At 45.6% G+C, this 22356-nt stretch overlaps 1 protein-coding gene across 1 annotated transcript in view; it reads left to right on the top strand.

Moving 5' to 3' along the window:
• The first annotated feature begins 477 nt into the window (after nt 1-477).
• Nucleotides 478-22356, top strand: part of MAPRE1 (microtubule associated protein RP/EB family member 1) — a 31747-nt gene continuing 9868 nt past the window's right edge. The window contains exons 1-5 of the mRNA XM_032143268.2: nt 478-552; nt 7064-7187; nt 15106-15251; nt 18361-18568; nt 21470-21591. Coding sequence (XP_031999159.1) covers nt 7067-7187; nt 15106-15251; nt 18361-18568; nt 21470-21591 — 597 coding nt within the window. The 5' untranslated portion in view covers nt 478-552; nt 7064-7066. The remainder of the gene's footprint in view (nt 553-7063; nt 7188-15105; nt 15252-18360; nt 18569-21469; nt 21592-22356) is intronic.

Below are 22356 nucleotides of genomic sequence, written 5' to 3'. Positions count from 1 at the left end.
CTTCATGATTCAATAACCCATTCTTACAGAAATTAATTGTAAGGCTGGGCGTGGTGGCTCACGCCTGTTATCCCAGCGCTTTGGGAGGCTAAGGCGGGAGGATCGCTTGAGGCCAAGAGTTCGAGACCACCCTGGGCAACACAGCGAGACCTCCATACATCTCTAAGCAAAAAAAAAAAAAAAAAAGTCATTGTAAAAGCAATTTTATTTTTGGTTACTACCATAGGGATTTTGTAACTGAGTCACACCGGGCCGAGGCGGGACCTCATTGGCTGCGACCGGCCACGTGCCGCAGTCGCCCCGGCGGTCGGGGCCCCGCCCCTCGGCTCCAGTTCTTGGGATCAGGGGCCGAGCTCCGCCCCCGGCGCGCGGCTGAGTCCCTCTCTATAAAAGGAGCCGGCGGAGGATGACGAGCCTTTACGTCGGCGCGTAGTGGGGGGGGTGCGTGTGAGGTCATCGCGCGGGCGGGCGGGCGGGGTCTGGCGGTTTGAACGAGACGAAGACGGAACCGGAGCCGGTTGCGGGCAGTGGACGCGGTTCTGCCGAGAGCCGGTGAGCCGGCCAGCGGGTCCGGGGGGTGCGGCTGGGGGGGCGGCCGCGTGGGCCAAGGCCGGGCGTGCGCGTGCAGGCCCTACGGACAGCGCCAGGGCCGTTCCACACGGCGGTGCCGTTCGAGCCGGGTGGGGGAAGGGCGGGGCCGTGACCCGGCGCGCGCGGGCTGGGCCTCGGGGCGCGCGCTGCGCTCCGCTCAGGGGGGCGGGGTCTCGGGCCGGAAGTGGGGGCTGCTGCTATGCGGTGTAGGGGGCTTCTGGGCCGCCGCTGAGGTGTGGTCCTTGCGCTGCAGCGGCTGGAGGTCCCAGGGTGGTTGGGCTCTGGGAGGGCGTGGGCGAGGTGGGCCGTCCTGGGAGATCTGGGGACGCACATTGTGGGAGGCCGTGTTGCCTGAGGGCCGAGAGATCGGGTGGTGGATTCAGACCTGGGTTGAGTTCCGTGCTGTGTGACCTTGGAGAGGTGCTTTAACCACTGTGGACCTCAGCTTCCTCATCTGTAAAACGGAGACAGTAATACTACCCACATTAAACTCTTAGCGCGATGTATGGCAGAAAGTAAGCCAGCTCTTGGACTCCCTCCTTTCTTCAGTGTGTGTTTATTGAGTGCCCACTAGGTGTTGGGCACCGTGCTAAACCCTGGCTGTTTTCCCGGGAACAAAGATTTGCTCTCCAGGAATCCACATTATGATGAGCAGGAGGACAATATAACGGGATGGTATCAACAGTGCTAGTTCAGTCCCTGCTTCACAGTTGCCCTCGGATGCTGCAGGACGGGGCTTGACCTCTGCCCCATTTTGGGGATGAGGATCCTGGGGCCCATTGAGGGAGGTTATGCTAGGCCGGGCATCTACTTCTCCGATGGCATGTCTCTAACAGTAGTAATGATAATAGCAGCTCTTTGTTAGTTGGGCACTTGTTTTGTGTCAAGCACTGTGTTAAGTGCTCCATGTGGCTTTGTGTCTTTTAATACACTGTCTTTAAGAGAGATTATCTTCCTTTTTTTTTTTTTTGAGACGGAGTTTTATTCTGTCGCCCAGGCGTGCAGTGGTACTATCGCAGCTCACTGCAACCTCTGCCTCCCGGGTTCAAGCTATTCTCGTGCCTCAGCCTCCCGAGTAGTTGGGATTACAGGCGCGCGCCATCACGCCCGGCTAATTGTTGTATTTTTAGTAGAGACGAGGTTTCGCCATGTTGGCCAGGCTGTTGTCAAACTCCTGACCTCAAGTGGATCTGCCTGCCTCGGCCTCCGAAGTGTTGAGATTACAGGTGTGAGCCACCGCGCCTGGCAAGAGAGATTACTTTCATTTTACAAATGAGGGGTCTGAGACTCAGAGAGGTGGAGTGTCTTATGCAGCCCAGCAAGTGGCTGAACCCACACCTGGGACTTCAGTGTCTACACTCTTAACGTCTTTATTACACTTTCTCCCTGAGGTCTAGAGCTACAGATCCAGATGTGCCCTTTGTGGTGGTGTGTCAAAGTGCTTAGCACAGTTTTTGGCAAAGAGGGAAGCTTAGGATGTGATGTGCCTTTTACTTAAGTGTTTTCTTTCTTTCTTTTTTTTTTAAGACGGAGTCTGGCTCTGTCACCCAGGGGGGAGTGCAGTGGCGCAATCTCGGCTCACTGCAAGCTCCGCCTCCCGGGTTCACGCCATTCTCCTGCCTCAGCCTCTCCGAGTAGCTGGGACTACAGGCGCCCGCCACCACGCCCGGCTAATTTTTTTTTGTATTTTTTTTTTTTTAGTAGAGACGGGGTTTCACCGTGGTCTCGATCTCCTGACCTCGTGATCCGCCCGCCTCGGCCTCCCGAAGTGCTGGGATTACAAGCGTGAGCCACCGCGCCCGGCCCTGCTTAAGTGTTTTCATGTAGATTTTTATTTAATCCTCACCACCACTTTGTGCAGAGATACTGTTTTACCCATTTTACAGGATGAGCCATTTGTGATGCAGGAAGATTTAAGTGACTTGCCCACGGTCACAAAGGTCCTTTCTGGTGGCACCTCCTTCCCCCTCTTTACATAGGGCTCAGTGTGGTGCCTTGAAAGTAATAGAGTGCTTTAGAGCCAGCGTTGAATTTGTATAGGTTTGGGATGTTGCTAGGAGAGCTGCTGAAGAAAGAAAGATTCCTGGGTAGGTTTGAGGGAGCTTTTTTTTTTTTGAGACGGAGTCTCGCTCTGTCGCCCAGGCTGGAGTGCAGTGGCACAATCTCGGCTCACTGCAAGCTCCGCCTCCCGGGTTCATGCCATTCTCCTGCCTCAGCCTCCCGAGTAGCTGGGACTACAGGCGCCCGCCACCACGCCCGGCTAATTTTTTTTTTTTTTTTTTGTATTTTTAGTAGAGACGGGGTTTCACTGTGTTAGCCAGGATGGTCTCGATCTCCTGACCTCGTGATCCGCCAGCCTCTGCCTCCCAAAGTGCTGGGATTACAGGCGTGAGCCACCGCGCCCGGCCAAGGGAGCTTTTTCATGGTGGTGGTGGAAACCTGGATCAGGAAGCCTTGTAAGGGTGAGATTTGTGTGGTAGTCATGAGTCTTCCATGGCTGCCAATGATAGAATTGTGAAGGAAGGGTGAGCTGGAGCTCTGTTTTGACTGTCAGGAGGAGCCAATTAATTGATTGAGTCGGTGGATGTTTATTTTACATCCACAGGGTGCCTAATCCATGTATTTAGTGGCTGCAGCATTTGTGGAGCACGTGGGACCAGGTATTAATGTACTGCTAATGAAAGTTTTAAATTATATGATGATGAAAGGCCATTAACGTTTTTTGAGCTGGGGTGTGGTCCGGAGACACACGTGGCTTTACCAGCTGCTTAGATTTTATAGCAGCACGATGCACACAATACAGTATATATAGGAATGTCGCCATAATAGATTACAAGTGCTCAGCTGGGACTATGTTTTTTTTATTTGAATGTCTCTGGTACCTGATTTTGCGCACAGTATTTTGTTCATTCAAGGACTTTAAACAAGGGAGACACTTGCTCTGATTTGTGATTCAGAAAATTCTCTGGTTTGCTGTGTAAGAACAGATTGACACAGACAAATTTGAAGACTGTTGCAGTGTATCTCCGTGCGAGATGGTGCTGGCAGGTCTCAGGCGCACTGTTTTTGGCACTGGAGATAGGAGGATGAGTGAGACAAGGACCCTACCCTACATCTTGTTTGTTTAATACCTCTTAAATTTGACGCCATGTCAAATATTTTATGTACCTTATCTAATTTAAACCCTTCTATGACCCTTTTCAGATAGGTGGCTTTAACTTGTAAGGTAAGTGAGGTACACTGAGTTTAAGCAACTTGCCTAAGATCACACAACTAATGAGTGACTGCCTCACATTCAAACCCATGTCCTCCTGGCTTGAACTCCTCAGCTGTTTGCATCGAGTGGATTGCTTCCTGGCCCAAATCTGGTTCGAGAATGGTTCAGAAATAACGATAATGACAATTCATTGTGGGACTTCCTATCATAAAGGTTTGAATGAATTGCTCTGGAAACATAGGGATTAATTTCCCAGTGGAGTCAGCAACTGAATTGTGTTGGTGTCTTGCATAACATGGTTTTTTTTATCAGCTGATTTGGGGAGTGTAACAGTGTTGATTATTTGCTTTCTGATAGGTTTATATATATATATTTTCTCTCTTTGACACTGTTCTGCCAACCTGAAAACAAGTAGTGAGTGCTTGCTATGTGCAAGACACTATGAGGTGCCTGGGAGATGTGAGGGGACACAGACCTGGCAAGTTATTGACCTCTACAGACCTCAGTCACCCCATAAAAAGGGGACTGGATGGGTGGATTTGCCTCTTCTGGATGTCACATTCTGTGCTTGGTGAGTCAGGAGGCTTGCAGCAGCTTAGTGCAGGAGACCAATGTGGAAAGACCAACTCTAGTCACTAGGTGGAGGGAACGAAGTACCATAAGAGAGCAAAGGGCTGGGATCTCAGGATTGTTCCAGATTGCTCTGCATCTTTCTCCTGCCCCTCCCTACTGGTAATGTTGCTGTCTTATGAAATGAAGAAAATTGTAAGTGTCTAGGTCACTATGAAATCTCTGGTATTTTATAGTGTGTCCTCATGGTGACTGCCCAGGGATTTTAGATCTGGATTAGCCTGCCTTTATCTTGAGTCTTCCTTCCCTACTGTCTGTTCTCTACTAGCAGTCAATGTGATCTTTTTCAAACTGTAATGAGACCAAGATTCTACCGCACTTAAAACCTGAAAGTGCCTGGCCGTGGTGGCTCATGCCTGTAATCCCAGCACCTTGGGAGGCTGAGGCAGAGGATTATTTGAGTCTGGGCGGCAAAATGAGACCTGGTCTCTACAAAAAATTAAAAAATTAGCTGGGCTTGGTGGTGACCATCTGTAGTCCCAGAGTCCCAGCTACTTGGGAAGCTGAGTCAAGAGGATGGCTTGAGCCTGGGAAGTCAGGGCTGTAGTGAGCCGTGATTGTGCCATTGCAGTCCAGCCTGGGTGACAGAGTGACACCCTGCCTCAAAAAACAAACCCGACAGTGGATTTCTTAATAGAATAAAATCCTAACTCCTTCCGTTCCCACCTCAGGCTCTGCTCTCCTTGCTCACTGAGCTGGAGTGCCCTATCTCTAGAGCTTCATGTGGTTGCTTCCTTCTGATCCTTAAGCTCAACTGTTCATCTCAGAGAGGCTTCCTCTGACCACATTCTGTAAATCCCGTTGCATAAGTGGTTGGTATGAAATGATGTTTGTTGGTGTATTTGGTCAGTGTCAGACTTTGCACCACTAGAATGTGAACTCCCTGTGGACAGGCACCTTGTCTCTTGCTTATCTGTTTCCTGGTCCCTAGAACAGTGCCTAGCACGTGGTAGAGCTAGTAAACATTTGTAGAATGAGTGAGGGTTGACTAAACTGGTGCTTATAGACAATAACACCCACATTTACTAGCATTTGAAAATTAGACTCATAGCTGTGTGTTTATTGTTTTGAATTTGAAAGCCTAGCAGAAAAGGGAGGGAAGAGAATGTGGACGCTGGGGCTGGGCAGGCTTGCCTGTCAACCCCAGGGCCTCTCTTGTTCTCACCTGTAAAATGAGGAACATGAAGTGAACCTTGCAGAGGGCTGTCAGGGTTAAACGACAAGTGTCTGTGAAGTATCTGGCACTTAGGCCCACAGATGCCCTACCATCCCCAGGTAGCTCTGCAGAGAATTAACTACAAGGATTCTTCACTTGTAAGGTCATTTGATACTGCCTTTTTAATGTCTAGGTATTGAAAAGCTGATTTACTTTTTCAATTATGAAAGAATTTATAGTTTTTTTTTTTTTTTTGGAAATAGGATCTCACTGCCTCAACCTGTTGGACTCAGGCGATCCTCCCACGTCAGCCTCCCAAAGTGCTGGTATTACAGGCATGTGCCAGTGTGCCTGGCCTCGGTATAGTCTTTAAGGAAAATTTGGGAAGTAGTGACAACTATAAATAGGAATTAATAAAAACCCATCGGGCCAGGCGTGGTGGCTCACGCCTGTAATCCCAGCACTTTGGGAGGCCGAGGCGGGTGGATCACCTGAGGTCAGGAGTTCTAGACCAGCCTGGCCAACGTGCTGAAATCCTGTCTCTACTAAAAATACAAAAATTAGCCGGGCATGGTGGCATGCGCCTGTAATCCCAGGTACTTGAGAAGCTGAGGCAGGAAAATCGCTTGAACCTGGGAGGCGGAGGTTGCAGTGAGTTGAGATTGTGCCATTGCACTCCAGTCTGGGCAACAGAGCAAGACTGTCTCAAAAAAAAAAAAGAAACAAACAAAAAACCATTATCTGAAGAAAATTGTAAACATTTTGATATCTTAATGGGTAAGTTTGGGCTGATGTTTTCTAAACAGAAAGCATTCTCGTTTGTGCATCTGCCTCCCATCATAAAGCACTTACTCATCCTTTTATTTAGTGCCTCTGGTAGTTTAGAATTGTATATTAATCACATTAAAATGGGGCCTCAATTTTAGTCTGGCTGGTGTTGGGCAGTTCATTTCAGGTCATGTTTGTATGTGGAAATCCAGGTTCTATGGCTGGAATCTTAGTGTCTCTCGTTTGGCTTCTTGGGGAAGAAGGTGAGGCTTAAAAAGTCAGTGTACGTAGGCTGGGCATGGTGGCTCACACCTGTAATCCCAGAACTTCGGGAGGCCAAGGTGAGTGGATCACCTGAGGCCAGTAGTTCAAGACCAGCCTGGCCAACATGGTGAAACCCCATCTCTACTAAAAATACAAAAATTAGCTGGATGTGGTGGTGCACGCCTATAATCCCAGCTACTCGGGAGGCTGAGGCAGGAGAATCACTTGAACTCGGGAGGTTGCAGTGAGTCGAGGTTGCGCCACTGCACTCCAGCCTGGACGACAGAGTGAGACTCTGTCTCATAATAAAATAAAACGAAATAAAATAAAATTGAGTGTTCCTACACGTTTGCTTTTGGTGACTCTCTAGGAAACACTTGCCCTTACTTGCATGCCTACTGTAACATGGGCCCTTCTCTTTTCTTCCCATGCTTTAGAAGATGGCAGTGAACGTATACTCAACGTCAGTGACCAGTGATAACCTAAGTCGACATGACATGCTGGCCTGGATCAATGAGTCTCTGCAATTGAATCTGACAAAGATCGAACAGTTGTGCTCAGGTAAGAGAAATCTGCTAGATCATTTTTCTAGGAAAGCTTGTAGGTTTTTCAAGAATGTGAAGGCCTGTATCTGACTGCAGAGCCACACAGAGAGGTTCGGGGTCTTTGTTAGGGCCACCCTGTTTCTTCCTCTCAGCCCTGCCTTTGCTTCTGCTTCAAAAAGGAACTTTTTTTTGTTTTGTTTTGTTTTGACGGAGTCTCGCTCTGTTGCCCAGGCTGGAGTGCAGTGGCACGATCTCGGCTCACTTCAAGCTCCGCTTCCCGGGTTCACACCATTCTCCCGCCTCAGTCTCCTGAGTAGCTGGGACTACAGGCACCCGCCACTATGCCTGGCTAATTTTTTTGTATTTTTTTTTAGTAGAGATGGTGTTTCACTGTGTTAGCCAGGATGGTCTTGATCTCCTGACCTCGTAATCTGCCTGCCTCGGTTTCCCAAAGTGCTGGGATTACAGGTGTGAGCCACCACGCCCGGCCTTTTTTTTTTTTTTTTTTTTTTTTTGAGATGGGGTCTGTCTCTGTCGCCCAGGCTGGAGTGCAGTGGTGCAATCTTGGCTCACTGCAACCTTCACCTCCCGGGTTCAAGCGATTCTCCTACTTTAGCCTCCCACGTACCTGGGACTACAGGCATGCACCACCACATCTGGCTGATTTTTTTGCATTTTTGGTGGAGACAGGGTTTCACCATGAGGTCGAACTCATGACCTCAAATGATCTACCTGCCTCAGCCTCCCAAAGTGCTGGGATTACAGGCATGAGCCACCATGCCTGGCTGGAACTGTACTTAAATAAAGGGTATGCTCTGGCCTGCAGGTCCACCATCTTCTGCTCTAGAGACTGCATTCTGAGGCCTGAAGCTCAGTCCCGACTTCTTGGTGTCTATTATTGTGCATCCAGATTGCATGTTTTATTTGAGGACAGTAATTGTACTAACTACTGTCTGCTGTTCTAGTTTTATGTCAGTTCATCAGTGGCATTTCTTATTCCCAAGAAGTACAAGATCAAAGTCAAGCAAATATCATTTCAGCCACAATTTTATGGAACTACTGTTTAACAACAATTTGGCAAAGATATAATGATTTAAAGGCTCGGTGTGGTGGCTCACGCCTGTAATCCCAGCACTTTGGGAGGCTGAGGCAGGCAGATCACCTGAGGTCAGGAGTTCAAGACCAGCCTGGCCGACATGGTGAAACCCCCTCTCTACTAAAACTACAAAAAATTAGCCGGGGGTGGTGGCAGGCGCCTATAATCCCAGCTACTCTGGAGGCTGAGGCAGGAGAATCGCTTGAGCCCGGGAGGTGGAGGTTACAGCGAGCCAAGATCACGCCACTGCACTCCAGCCTGGGTGACAAGAGTGAGACTCCGTCTCAAAAAAACTAAAAAGAAGTAATGATTTAAAACGAACAAAAACATGGTCTCTTTCTATGTATGCTAATCGTATGACATGTGGGAAACTAGAAAGAAGAAAACAAAAAAATGCCTTATAATTCCACTGTTCAAGCCAGCTACTGTTCACTCACTATTCATGAGCCACTGTGCCTGCCCTGGATCAATCTTAAATTACTGCCATTGCTTGGCCGGGTGTGGTGGCTCGTGCCTGTAATCTCAGCACTTTGGGAGCCCGAGTCGGGTGGATCATGAGGTCAGGAGTTCGAGACCAGCCTGGCCAACGTAGTGAAACCCCGTCTCTACTAAAAATACAAAAAATTAGCCGGGCTTGGTGGCATGCACCTGTAGTCCAGCTACCCAGGAGGCTGAGGCAGGAGAATCGCTTGAACCTGGGAGGCGGAGGTTGCAGTGAGCCGAGATGGCGCCACTGCACTCCAGCCTGGGTGACAGAGTGAGACTCCATCTAAAAAAAAAAAAAAAAAATTATTGCCATTGCTTGTAGGATTTTTTCTTTTTTTGAGTTCGGCTTCTACCCTTGCTTATTTTATAGCTGGGTCCTAGTCTCGGTCTTAGTTTCATTGGCTTGTCTTGTTATTTCCTTGGTGAGGTGTATTTAATCTTGGTTTTACGGATGGTCAGATGGAGGCTACCTATGAAGCTGTACAGTAACACAGTGGTGCCCAAGAGTCGTGTTTATTCAGCATTAATTACTTTGCTGATCATAGACAACAGGTTGTTAGCCTTAGATCTGTGCTGTGTCCCCCCCCACCATTTTCTATTGGTTTCCTCATTCATTTCCCTATCCCCATTTGTGTGAGGCTTTTAAAGCACTTGTTTGACCTGTGTTCTGTGACTAATGTGGGGATGAGGTCATCCTAGTTTTCACTGGAGCCAGCTTTTTACCAGCAATTCCCTCTAAAATTTACCTTTTTCTGTAAATATATTCCAAAGTCTGTTTCACTTAGTTAATTGGAAAATGTGATCTTTAATGTTTAGATAAGTTGTATATATGCTGATCGGGCTCTAGGTTTATCTCATTCAGGCAGGGAGCTGTTGCGGACAGGACTGGGCATAAAGAGGCTTCAGTCTGCTCTGAGCCATGTGACTTTTGACAAGACCCTTAATGTCTTAGTTCTTCATCTGTGAAGTGGGGCAGTGATGCCTGGCCCACTTGTTGGCCGGTGTGAGAATCATCTATAATAATAGCTCTCAGATAACTGATTGTGTGCCAGACCCTGGAAATGAGTGCAGGTCATTTGGTGGGGGGCACATCCTCCTTTTACAGATGAGGAGACTAACCCTGGGGCACAGCTTATGTATTACAGAACCTGGTTTTGAACCAGATCTTTCTGAGCACACAGCCCACATGCATCCTGCTGCATACATGTTATATCTTTTGTAGAAACATTTGGAGGAGATTAAACAAATGTAAATTGCAAATGTAAATTACATATAGTTAATTACAGTGATACTGTTTCACTATAAAATCTGTGAGGTATGTCAGTTTTTTTTTTTTTTTTTCTTTTTGAGACTGGAGGCTGGAGTGCAGTGGCGTGATCTCAGCTCACTGCAACCTCCACCTCCCAGGTTCAAGCGAGTCTCCTGCCTCAGCCTCCTGAGTAGCTGGGATTACAGGTGCGCGCCACCTGTAATTTTTGTATTTTTACTAGAGACGGGGTTTCACCATGTTGGTCAGGCTGGTCTTGAACTCCTGACCTTGTGATCTGCCCACCTCGGCCTCCCAAAGTGCTGGGATTACAGGTGTGAGCCACCGCGCCTGGGCGGTATGTCAGTTTTGTCTCATGTCTGCTACTTTTCCCAGATAAAGTGCCTTTTCTCCGTAGAAAAGGGTAAGTGCAGGACACTTAACTGTGATTTGTAAACAAACTTGTTCATTCATAGCTAGTCTTCTTGAAAGCCGTATAGGATGTCTCTTGGAGTGTGTAGATGGTTGCATTGTGTTTCATATTGGTGTTTAGAAAATGAGGTCTTGCTTCCAGTACGAGAGCAGACAGGATGAGACACAGACATTGTCTCTGAAGAAGGCCCGCGGCCAGGGGTTTGGAGTCAGAGAAAGTGAGGCTCCTCAACTCCTTGTGCTTACCGAGGCCCAAGGAGAGTTCCAGGAGCTTTTGACACTGGTGCCAGATCCTTCGTAACCTCATCTCTGATGAGCAGAGGATCTAGCAGACCAGAGTTCTCCACTAAACACAGCTTTACAAAGTAGGAATACATTTCTTCCTTGAGAGGGCAAAGTGCTGAGGTCCTGTGTTAATCTGCCGGCTGCCTGTGAAGTGGCCAAATTTTGTCAGCACTGGGCTCTCCTACCCCCAACAGTGAGCTGAGCCTTTGCTTGGCTCTGGTAGAGGGAGATTAGGCAAGGATAATTTTCAGTGAAAGAGTTGGCAGGTTGTTTCAAGATTCATTAATACATTCTGTAGTCTCCGTAGTTTGGAGAGCTAGTCATCAAGTATTTTGGAAAGATAGTCATCATGAGGAAAAACCTGGTCAAAGAGAATGATTTTTATGAGAGCTTGTTTTTGTCAGAAAGGGAGTACTGGTTGCTTTTGTGAATTGTTCTTGTGTTGCATTCCATATTCAGGCCCCTATGCATTTTCTCAGGAGCACAGCTTGGTCCTCTGCACACGTAGAGGGGCCTCACTGAATGTATTCGGCTCTCCCCTTCTCCTCCTTGTCTTCTCCCTCCAGCCTGGCTTCCTTTATGGGTTCCTTCGCAGCAAAGATGTTGATGTTCCCAGGCAAATGGTAGATTCCTTTCTCAGCTTAATGTGGGGCCCCGACAGCCGTTGAGTTCATGTAAGACAGCTTGGCGATCTTGCTTCTGCTGCACTGCTAATGACACGGTCCTCCTGGTCTGAGAGTGTGTTATCACACCCGTAACCAGGCCTCCCCCAGCTCAGATCTGGTCTGATATTTCTGTTTATGGGATACTTTTGCCCTACCTGTCATTACTTAAAATCTCAGCTTTGTTTTCTCCTCAGGCTAGCTCCCTTTTCCAGGTACTCCATTTGGGGCCATGATTCCACCTTTCTTCCAGTGTCCCAGGCCTGAGAAGCATCTTTTGAGGCTAATTCACAGTTTTATTTGTCTTCTGAAAGATCTTCTAGATCCAGCCCCTTCTCAGATTGCTCACTGCTGCTGCAGTGGCCTCCTGACTGAACACTAAGTTCCCTCTAAGTTCCCAGCCCCCACCTTCCCTTTTGTTATATTGCGTAAGTCTGCACTCTTTCTGAGGGACTGGTTTTATCAAGTCACATTTCTGATCAAGGAAGTTATCTCTTCAAACATTTTTTTTTTTTTTTTTTGAGGCGGAGTCTTGCTCTGTCGCCCAGGCTGGAGATCTCCACTCACTGCAAGCTCTGCCTCCCTGGTTCTCACCATTCTCCTGCCTCAGCCTCCCGAGTAGCTGGGACTACAGGCGCCCGTCACCACGCCTGGCTAATTTTTTTGTATTTTTAGTAGAAACGGTGTTTCACCGTGTTTGCCAGGATGATCTCGATCTCCTGACCTCGTGATCCGCCCGCATCAGCCTCCCAAAGTGCTGGGATTACAGGCATGAGCCACCGCGCCCGGCCTCTTCAAACATTTTTGCCTAAGTCTTCAAGCACCTCCTTGATTTTTCCCTTGCTTTACATAAAGCAAACCAAAACAGAAGATAGGAAGCTCATTTTCTTCTGATTATGAATAGTTAGGTCTTCATTAAAAAAACATTAAAGGCCGGGTGTGGTAGTTCATGCCTGTAATCCAGCACTTTGGGAGGCCGAAGTGAGAGGATCACCTGAGCCCAGGAGTTTGAGACTAGCCTGGGCAACATGACAAAACCTTGTCTCTAAAAAAGAAAAACATGAAGAGAATCATACTCGCCGTAAAAGTCTATCAGGAGGACTGGATGCCAATATTTATGTAATTGATTCTTTCTCTTTTTAGAAATAGGGAAATAAAGAATTTTTTTTTTTTTTTTTATTCCTGTACAATTTTGGTGACCAGTTTCATGCATAAGTCGTTGACTTTTTTTTTTAACTCCTGTGCAATTTTGGTAACCAGTTTCATTCATAAGTCATTGTCTTTTTTTTTTTTTTTGAGATGGAGTCTTGCTCTGTCTCTCAGGCTGGAGTGCAATGAATGGTGTGATCTCGGCTCACTGCAACCTCCGCCTCTCGGGTTCTAGCGATTCTCCTGCCTCAGGTTCCCAAGTAGCTGGGACTACAGGCATACGCCACCACGCCTGGCAATTTTTTTGTATTTTTAATAGAGACGGGGTTTCACCATGTTGGTCAGGCTGGTCTCGATCTCCTGACCTCAGGTGATCTGCCTGCCTTGGCCTTCCAAAGTGTTGGGATTACAGGTGTGAGCCACCACGCTTGGGCAATTTTTTTTTTTTTAAGTTGTGTAAAATAGTACTGGGTAAAATACCACTGTGGATATAGTTGCTTAATAGATCATCTTCTATTTGGGTTTTTAAAAAAAGTTGGTTTGGCCGGGTGTGATGGCTCACGCCTGTAATCCCAGCACTTTGGGAGGCCGAGGTACGTGGACCACCTGAGGCCGGAAGTTCGAGACCAGCTTGACCAACATGGAGAAGCGCTGTCTCTACTAAAAATACAAAATTGGCCAGGCAGGGTGGCGCATGCCTGTAATCCCAGCTACTTGGGAGGCTGAGGCAGGAGAATTGCTTGAACCTCGGAGGTGGAGGTTGCGGTGAACCAAGATCGTACCATTGCACTCCAGCCTGGGCAACAAGAGCGAAATTCCGTTTCAAAAAAAAAAAACAAAAGAATGCCCTCAGTGTACTTCTGTTGGATGAGTAAATAAATCAGTCACCTCAAAAATCAAGGCCTTAACCTTCTGAAGATCCTTTCTTAACTAAGAATGTCACCCTGGTCACTGAAGTGCCCCTGCTCTCCTTTATGTTGACTTTCCAAAAATAACGGTAACTGAACATGCTGGAACCAGCAAAGAACTGGTTTGGCCTGACCTCAAGTAAGTTGAATATGCATTTTATGGCAGTCTTGAATTCTGCAGATTACTTATTATTTCACCACTGGTTTAGCTTCCCAAGCTTGTTCCTTTGGCAGATTAGCTCTGGAAGGGCAGTAAAGTACACGGTGAAGCCTGCTCTGAATTAGGAGAGTTCAGTTTGTAGGCATTAGAGAAATAATCTTCCTAGAAAGTTTAAGCACTAATAAAACACTTTGGAAAAAAAAAATGGGCAAGTGGGGGAAGGAATGAAATGGGGTGAAATATTGCAATAATTTATTACAATAGTCTCTTTTTTTGTTTTTGAGGTGAGGTCTCTCTCTGTCCCCCAGGCTGGAGTGCAGTGATGTGATCATAGCTCATTGCAGTCTCGACCTCCTGGGCTCAAGTGATCCTCCTCCCTCAGCCTCCTGAGTAACTGGAACCACAAGGGCATGCCAACACGCCAAGCTAATTTTGGCATTTTTTGTAGAGACAGGGTTTCACCTTGTTGCCTAGGCTGGTCTCGAACTGCTGGACTCAAGTGATCCACCTGCTTCACTAAGTGCTGAGATTACAGGCGTGAGCTGCTGTGCCTGGCCTTATCATAGTAGTCTTTATTTATTTATTTTTGAGCCAGAGTTTTGCTTTTTTTTTTTTTTTTTTTTTTTTTTTGAGACAGTGCAGTGGCCTGAGAGAATTGCTTGAACTTGGGAAGTAGAGGTTGCGGTGAGCCGAGATCGCGCCACTGCACTCCAGCTTGGTGACAGAGCGAGACTCTGTCTCAAAAAAATAAAAATAAAAGTTAATGGAGGAACACAAAAATGTCTTCTATTCAACTTTGTTAATTAAATGACGGGTTGGCCGGGTGCTCTACAAAAAGAATAAAAAACTAGTTGGGCGTTGGTGGCACTTGCCTATAGTCCCGCTACTCCAGAGGCTGAGGTGGGAGGATCACTTGAGCCTGGGAGGCAGAAGTTGCAGTGAGCTGAGATTGTGCCACTGCACTCCAGCGTGGGCGACAGTGAGACCCTGTTTCAAAAAGAAAAGAAAAGAAATGATAGGTTAAATGTATTTAGAGATGTAAAAAGCCCAGGGAGACAGACATCTTAGGGAAAAAATGTTTTTTAATCTAGATCAAGGATGGATCTTGGAAATCCCCTCCTGAAGAGGAGGGTATATCTTTGTGAAAAATCAGAAAATGTCACTTCTGTTACTTTCTTTTCTGTGTTTTAGGCATTCATTTTTGTTTCTAGTGGTCATTTTATTGTCATGATGATTACCAATAAAGAACAGGAGTTTTAAAATTTTGTAGAAACACTCCTTTTCTCCTTGTTACAGGCTTCTGGGTTGCAAGTATGTTGTAGACTATATGGGGTGAAAACCACAGTCTTGTTACAGATTTTAGAAATTGACTTCACATGAAGTCAGTGAAGCTTTTGGTTTTTGTAGGTCTACTTCACAATTTTTAAAATTGTATTTGGTTTAAGTGGGTCTGGGAAGAAGTTCACGCTGCTTCTTTAATTGTATTTTTCTGTTGCTGTTGTTCATTCAGGGGCTGCCTATTGTCAGTTTATGGACATGCTGTTCCCTGGCTCCATTGCCTTGAAGAAAGTGAAATTCCAAGCTAAGCTAGAACACGAATACATCCAGAACTTCAAAATACTACAAGCAGGTTTTAAGAGAATGGGTGTTGACAAAGTAAGTAAATGTTATCTTTTATTGTGGTTAATGTTCCTTAATTAATTAATCATCATTACTAAGGATATAGATGCTAGCTTATGACTTTGGACATTATCTTTTTTTTCTTAATTTATCTAGTTAACTTTTCTCAGTTAACACAGAATTTACTGGGAGCAGTTTCCCCCTACCTTCTTGCCCCTGTTCCCCTTGCTTGTTTCTTTCTTCATCGTCTGTGAAGTTAGTAACTGTTTAGAGGAGTCAGCCTGTAAATTTGTACTGTGATTTTTATTTTTAAAAAATTCCTGTGTAATCTCTAGTAGTCTGGAATCTAACACTCTTAATCTGGATTTACTTCTGTAAAAGCATACTGTGTGTAGAATAGTTCCAGTAGAGAAGATTCTAGGCCAGGCGTGGTGGCTCACACCCGTAATCCCAGCACTTTGGAGGCTGAGGTGGAGAAGATTCTAGAAGTACTTGCTTTTTATAGAAGGATACAAGGAGGCTCCGTGGTGGGTGCTGGAAAACTCCTTTCTGCCCCCAAAGGTTTTTGAAGGTAACAGAAACATGGTCCACCAGGCATGGTTTAGCACAAACATTTAATGTTTAGCACAAACATTACCTCTGTTTTAGTAGATAATAGATTAAGTAGTTTATCCCTTCCCCCACCCTTGTGAAGGGTTTATGCTTTTAAGCCATTTTTGGGGGGATAACTTTTTTTTTTTATGGCAAAGGTAGTAACACCCCCAATTATCTTGCTGGTGTGTCTGTTTTTTATTTATTTTGAAATCAGGGTTTTTTTTTTTAATTTTAGTTTTGTCTCTACAATATATAAAATAGGCATTTATAGTATAAGAATATCACTTACTTTCCAGGCATAGTTTAAATATAGTTCATATACAGTAATTTTGCATTCATTATTATGGAATTTTATTTTTTGAATGTGGAAAATGTCTAAAGTATATAAAAGTAATAATAGTGTATAAATAATAAATAGTAAATAGTGTAATGATCCCTCATGTAACTCAATGGTTAGCATGGCCAATTTTGTTTTATATCTAATTCTATCCTATCCTATGTATTCTGGGTTATTGAAGTGAGTACAGAGGTAATATTTGCGAATGTTTCAGTATCATGCAAAGTAATTTTTAAAAATTATATTTGTCAGAGGGGTGGATATATGATTGGATATATTCTTTTTGTAATACATTGCAACTGGAATCTTTGGAGATTAAAAGATAGTTAAAAGCCAGGCATGGTGGCTCATGCCTGTAGTCCTAGCTACTCTGGAGGTTGAGGCAGGAGCATCACTTGAACTCAGGAGTTTGAGGCAGCAGTGAGCTGTGATTGCAGCATGAGACCCCAGCCTGGGCAACAGAGCAAGACCCCATCTCTAAAAAAGATTAAAAAGTTAAGTTGTGGCCAGCACTTCAGTGATTTGAATACTTGAAAACACAGTATTTTTGTATAATAGAAATACTTACAGGGTCCTTATGTATATTTGTTATTTTTTTTGTGTGTGTTTTTATTGGTGTTTTTTTTTTTTTGAGATGAGGTCTTGCTGTGTTGCCAGTGCTGGTCTAAATTCCTGGACTCAAGCAGTCCTCAAGATAGCTAGGATTGCAGGTGCATAGCCCTGCCCCCAGCAAGCATGTTTTAATAGGATTTGGAATTACTTGGAAAACATGTCATTTTGTAAAACTTTATCCTGAGACTGATTCTGCATCTTGATCTATTTTCAGGTTAGAATTATTCTCTTTTCTTTTTTCTTTTCTTTTCTTTTCTTTTTTTTTTTTGAGACAGAGTCTCACTCTGTTGCCCAGGCTGGAGTGCAGTGGCACAATCTCAGCTCACTGCAACGTCCACCTCCCAGGTTCAAGTGACTCTCGTGCCTCAGCCTCCTGAGTAGCTGGGATTACAGGCGCCCGCCACCCCACCCAGCTAATTTTTGTATCTTTAGTAGAGACAGGGTTTCACCATATTGGTCAGGCTGGTCTCGAACTCCTGACCTCAAGTGATCCACCCACCTTGACCTCCCAAAGTGTTGGGATTACAGGTGTGGGCCACCATGCCTGGCCCAGAATTTTCTTGTTTTTTTTTTTTTTTTTTTTGAGACGGAGTCTCGCTCTGTCACCCAGGCTGGAGTGCAGTGGCGCAATCTCGGCTCACTGCAAGCTCCGCCTCCCGGGTTCACGCCATTCTCCTGCCTCAGCCTCTCCGAGTAGCTGGGACTACAGACGCCTGCCACCACGCCCAGCTAATTTTTTTGTATTTTTAGTAGAGACGGGGTTTCACCATGGTCTCGATCTCCTGACCTCGTGATCCGTCCACCTCGGCCTCCCAAAGTGCTGGGATTACAAGCGTGAGCCACCGCGCCCAGCCTCCTGGCCCAGAATTTTCTTGAACACAGTTCATTGTAGATGCCTTTGGTTGGTTTGTGCAATGAATTTTTCTTCCCTTTTTTTTAATGGGGTCTGTCTGTCACCCAGGCTGGAGTGCAGTGGCACAGTCTCAGCTCACTGCAACCTCTGTCTCCTGGGCTCAAGCAGTCGAATCTCAGTCTCCCAAGGAGCTGGGACCATAGGCTCATGCCACCACACCTGCCTCATTTTTTTGTATTTTTGGTAGAGCCTAGGTGCCACCATGTTGCCCAGGCTGGTCTCAAACTCCTGATCTCAAGCAGTCTGCCAGCTTTGGCCTCCCTAAGTGCTGGGATTACAGGCATGAGCCACCGTGCCTGGCCTGTGCAATGGATTTCATGCTTTGTGATAGGCACTGTGGCCATGCAAGTTATATGGCGGACCTACTCTTTATATCATAATGACACTTGTATCACGTCTTAGGATGTGCTTGGATGGATATGTGTATGTGACTTATATGGTACTTGTTCCTTTTTTGTTTCTGATTTCTTTTCATACATTTGAGAGAGTTGGGAGGGGTTGGGAAGTGTAGGTACTCTTGAAGGCAAACTGCATGAAACTTGCTTTATAAATTTAGGGGCTTAGCCCTGAGGTCTCTAAAATATTTTTTTCTCCTTTTGGCAGAGCTTTATAATGAATTGATACATGGACTAGTTTGATGCTTGCCAAAAGCCTCTTTTTTTGGGCTAAACAGTTGTTTTTCTCTGCAGATAATTCCTGTGGACAAATTAGTAAAAGGAAAGTTTCAGGACAATTTTGAATTCGTTCAGTGGTTCAAGAAGTTTTTCGATGCAAACTATGATGGAAAAGACTATGACCCTGTGGCTGCCAGACAAGGTCAAGAAACTGCAGTGGCTCCTTCCCTTGTTGCTCCAGCTCTGAATAAACCGAAGAAACCTCTCAGTTCTAGCAGTGCAGGTAAAAAAAAAAAAAACCAAAACATTTCCAAAAAATAGCGTTCCAGATATTCATTCAGCGTTCAACTAGAATTTTTTCAGTAGCCATAGGCTTAGGGATCTTAAGAAATATAATCCCAGGCATGTGGCCAGAGCATGGATTCTGGCATCAGGCAGATAACTGTGTTTGTTCCTAGGTATCTGTAGCCCTGCGTAAGCAACTTCAACTCTGCCCCACAGTTTCCTCCTCTATGAAATGGGAATTTTAATACTTGCCCCAGAGGGTTTTTGAAACTGAACAAGTTACTGTATGCAGTTTTGCCAAAGCTCTAGAAATCCATCAGGCTAGCTCATGTAAGAGCGCATTAGTTCATTCCAAAACAAGGGCATTTTTACAGAGCCCTAGGATGGGAAGTTATACCAGAGCTGAACTCCTTGAAGGAGGTGTGTGGGTCTCTCAGGGACTGCTGTTGGCTGTCTGTGTTATTCTGTCTGTAGACCAGCTTCCTGCATATACTCACGGCTTCCCTACCTGCCCTAGAACTTCAGCTGCTAGGTGACTTTGGCTTGCTATGGTGCTAGCAGAGTCGACGGGGTAGGGGAGAGGCTGATTTTACATACCTTCTCAAAAGGGTATCGGCTTGATAGCTTTCCCAAGATGTGTTTACAGTAGTATAGAATGTGTATATTTTGGGGCAGGGTAGATATTCTAGAGATGCTAATTTCTCCTCTTTCAGAGGATGGCAAGAATATTAGTTAAGGTTTCATAATACCTAGAGAGAGGCTCGTTCATCTGATAGAGAGAGTAGGTTGAGTGCTTTCTAAATAGCTTTATGGAGAGACAATTCGCATGCCATATAATTATATTTTTATATTTAAAGTATAAAGTTAAACGGTTTTTAATATGTCCGAAGAGTTGTGTAACTATCACCACAATCAATTTTAGAACATTTTTATCACTCCGAAAAGAAACCTTGTGCTGGGCGCAGTGGCTCATGCCTGTAATCCCAGAGCTTTGGGAGGCTGAGGCAGGCAGATCACTTGAGGTCAGGAGTTTGAGGCCAGTCTGGCCAACATGGTGAAAACCCGTCTCTACTAAAATACAAAAATTAGCTGGGCATGGTGGCGCATGCTTGTAATCCCAGCTACTCAGGAGGCTGAGGCAGGAGAATCGCTTGAACCCAGGAAGTGGAGGTTGCAGTGAGCCAAGATTGCACCACTACACTGCAGCCTGGGCGAGAGAGACAGACTCTGTCTCAAGAAAAAAAAAAAAAAAAAGAAAGAAAGAAACCTTGTGCATAGTTAATAGTTGTCACTTCCCACTTTCCCCAGCTTTCCCCCCTCCCTCCAGCCCTAAGCAACCACTTACCTGCTTTCTGTCTCTGGATTTGCCAGTTCTGAACTTTTCCTATACGTGGAGTCATAGAATATGTGGTCTTTTGTGTCTGGCTTCTTTTGCTCAGCCTACTGTTTTCAAGATTCATCCATGCCCTAGCATGTATCAGTCCTTCATTCTTTTTTATTGTGGAATAATATTCCATTGCATGTCTATATCTCATTTTATTCAGCAGTTTATGGTCATTTGCGTTGTTTCCCACTATGGCAGATAGGAATAATGCTGCTGTGAACATTCATATACAGCTTCTGTGTGGACATACAAGTTTTGATTTCTCTCAGTTACAGACCCAAGAGTATATACTCTGGGAGCAGAATTGCTAATTGCTGTGCCATGTGTTAACTCTGTAATTAACCTTTTGCAGAACTATCTGTTTTCCAAAGTGCCTGAGCTCTTTACATTCCCATCAGCAGTATATGAGGGTTCCCGTTTCTCTAGATATTGAGTACTTTTTATTCTTTACCTGTTTAGAATGAGAAACTGCATAGATAACCCTGTGCATTTCATATTTCAGATGCTGCTACCAGTTGAGTGGAGACGTGCATTAAGCATTTAGTCTTTGGGATAAACGTGCTAGAGAGAGTCATCCAGAGGAAATGCCTATTACTGTGGGTGAAAGGCCTTGTGATTATAGTTTGGGGTGTTAGGAAGATGAGATATTTCCAAACCTGGCATGTAATGTGCAAACTTTACAAAATAATTGCTAAGTAAGTGAATCATCAATGATATATATACCTTGAGGTTTAGCCCATTCTTGATTATTTTTACTTGTAGATAGGTTGGCTCCTTTACTCCTTTTTTCTTGTCTTTGTCTGTTTTTGGCCGTAAATACTGAGAGACGTCTATAAATACTAGTCAGTGTGATGCTTTTCTCTCCTCGCTCTTCTAAACTCCTTCTAAAAGGTAAACAGATAAAGATTTTAAAGCAATTCATGGGAAGAGCAGGCTCTCCTGCTCTTATGGATTCCCTCCCTCTTCCAGTCCAAGGAGTCTGAGGTGAGGAGTTAGGAGGGACCTAACTTTCTAGATGGGAAGCAGTGGGCACCTGGCAACAGCCAGGACTGTGTGCTCATGCCTATTGTGAAGTTTGCCTTTGCTCTACGAAGCTGGATTTGGTTTGTAGATATGTTAACTAAATCTTAGCTGTTGTAACCAACATGAAACAACCTGTTAGTGGGTTTGGTCAGAGCTGGGTTAAGGTGGATCATCTCTGCACCAGAATGACTGTACCCCTTTCAGATGATAGTCCTGTTCACCACAGTGGAGAAAAGACCTCACTGAAGGACTTATTCCCAACATGAAACATCATGACAGAAATTGGTACTTAACTCTGCTGCCAGGATAGAAACCACTGAGTAGGCAAATGTGGGAGTGTTGTCTTGCATGCGGGGGCTCTCTAGCATTGGTTCCCTTCACTGAACACCTGTGGGAGGCAGTTGGTCACAGCTTCTCCATGTTGTCTTGTGGATTTTTTGTTTGTTTGGGCTGGAATTACTCCTTTTCAAAAACCTGTGCTCTCTTTTTCAGCTCCCCAGAGGCCCATCTCAACACAGAGAACTGCTGCGGCTCCTAAGGCTGGCCCTGGTGTGGTGCGAAAGAACCCTGGTGTGGGCAACGGAGACGACGAGGCAGCTGAGTTGATGCAGCAGGTGGGCACCCCTGTGTTTAGCACGTGAGTCACCTCGGGGGATAGGATCCTTGCAGTGGTCGGGGTGCCTTATCCGTGTTCTTAGATGAACACCTGCCTTGTTTGCTTGCCAGAGCATGTGACATGTTTGAGCCTCAGGTGCTGTGCGGGGAGCATGAATGTGGAGATGTAAGGGAGGGATCAGGTGTGCCTGGGCTCGCTTAGTGTGGCAGAAGCCTGTGCTCAGAAGCCAGTGCTTAGACTAGAATCCCGTTGAATGTTTCTGGAATGCTGCCAGGGACCTGGGATTCGGAGAATGAAAGATAAAGGAGGTCTCCTTTTTGAATAATTTAATAAAAAGGATTCCACAGTCTCTCTGCTGAGTCCTAGACTGGGGTCACTGGAGATTGGAATTCAGAGTGGAGCTGGTATGAAAAGCCTGTGGCTCTTCTGGTTCTGTTCTTAGTAATTGGGTGATTCGAAATGTCTTCTTCAGGAGTAAATGTCCTTAAGGCACCTGTCAGAGGTCTCTGTGGATCAAAACAAGCTTTAGACTTTTAGACATTTTCCCACTAATCCTTGTAGTTGGTTGGTTTGCGTGCTTTCAGATGATTCTTTTTGCTAATTCTATTTTTAAAATTTTGTTTTATTAAAAAAGTTTTTTTTTTTTTTTTTGAGACGGAGTCTCGCTCTGTCACCCAGGCTGGAGTGCAGTGGCGCAATCTCGGCTCACTGCAAGCTCCGCCTCCCGGGTTCACGCCATTCTCCTGCCTCAGCCTCTCCGAGT

This window comes from Hylobates moloch, unplaced genomic scaffold, assembly GCF_009828535.3.
Source record: "Hylobates moloch isolate HMO894 unplaced genomic scaffold, HMol_V3 SCAFFOLD_21, whole genome shotgun sequence".
In the NCBI taxonomy this organism is placed as follows: domain Eukaryota; kingdom Metazoa; phylum Chordata; class Mammalia; order Primates; family Hylobatidae; genus Hylobates; species Hylobates moloch.
This window is presented reverse-complemented; position numbering and strand designations above follow the sequence as displayed.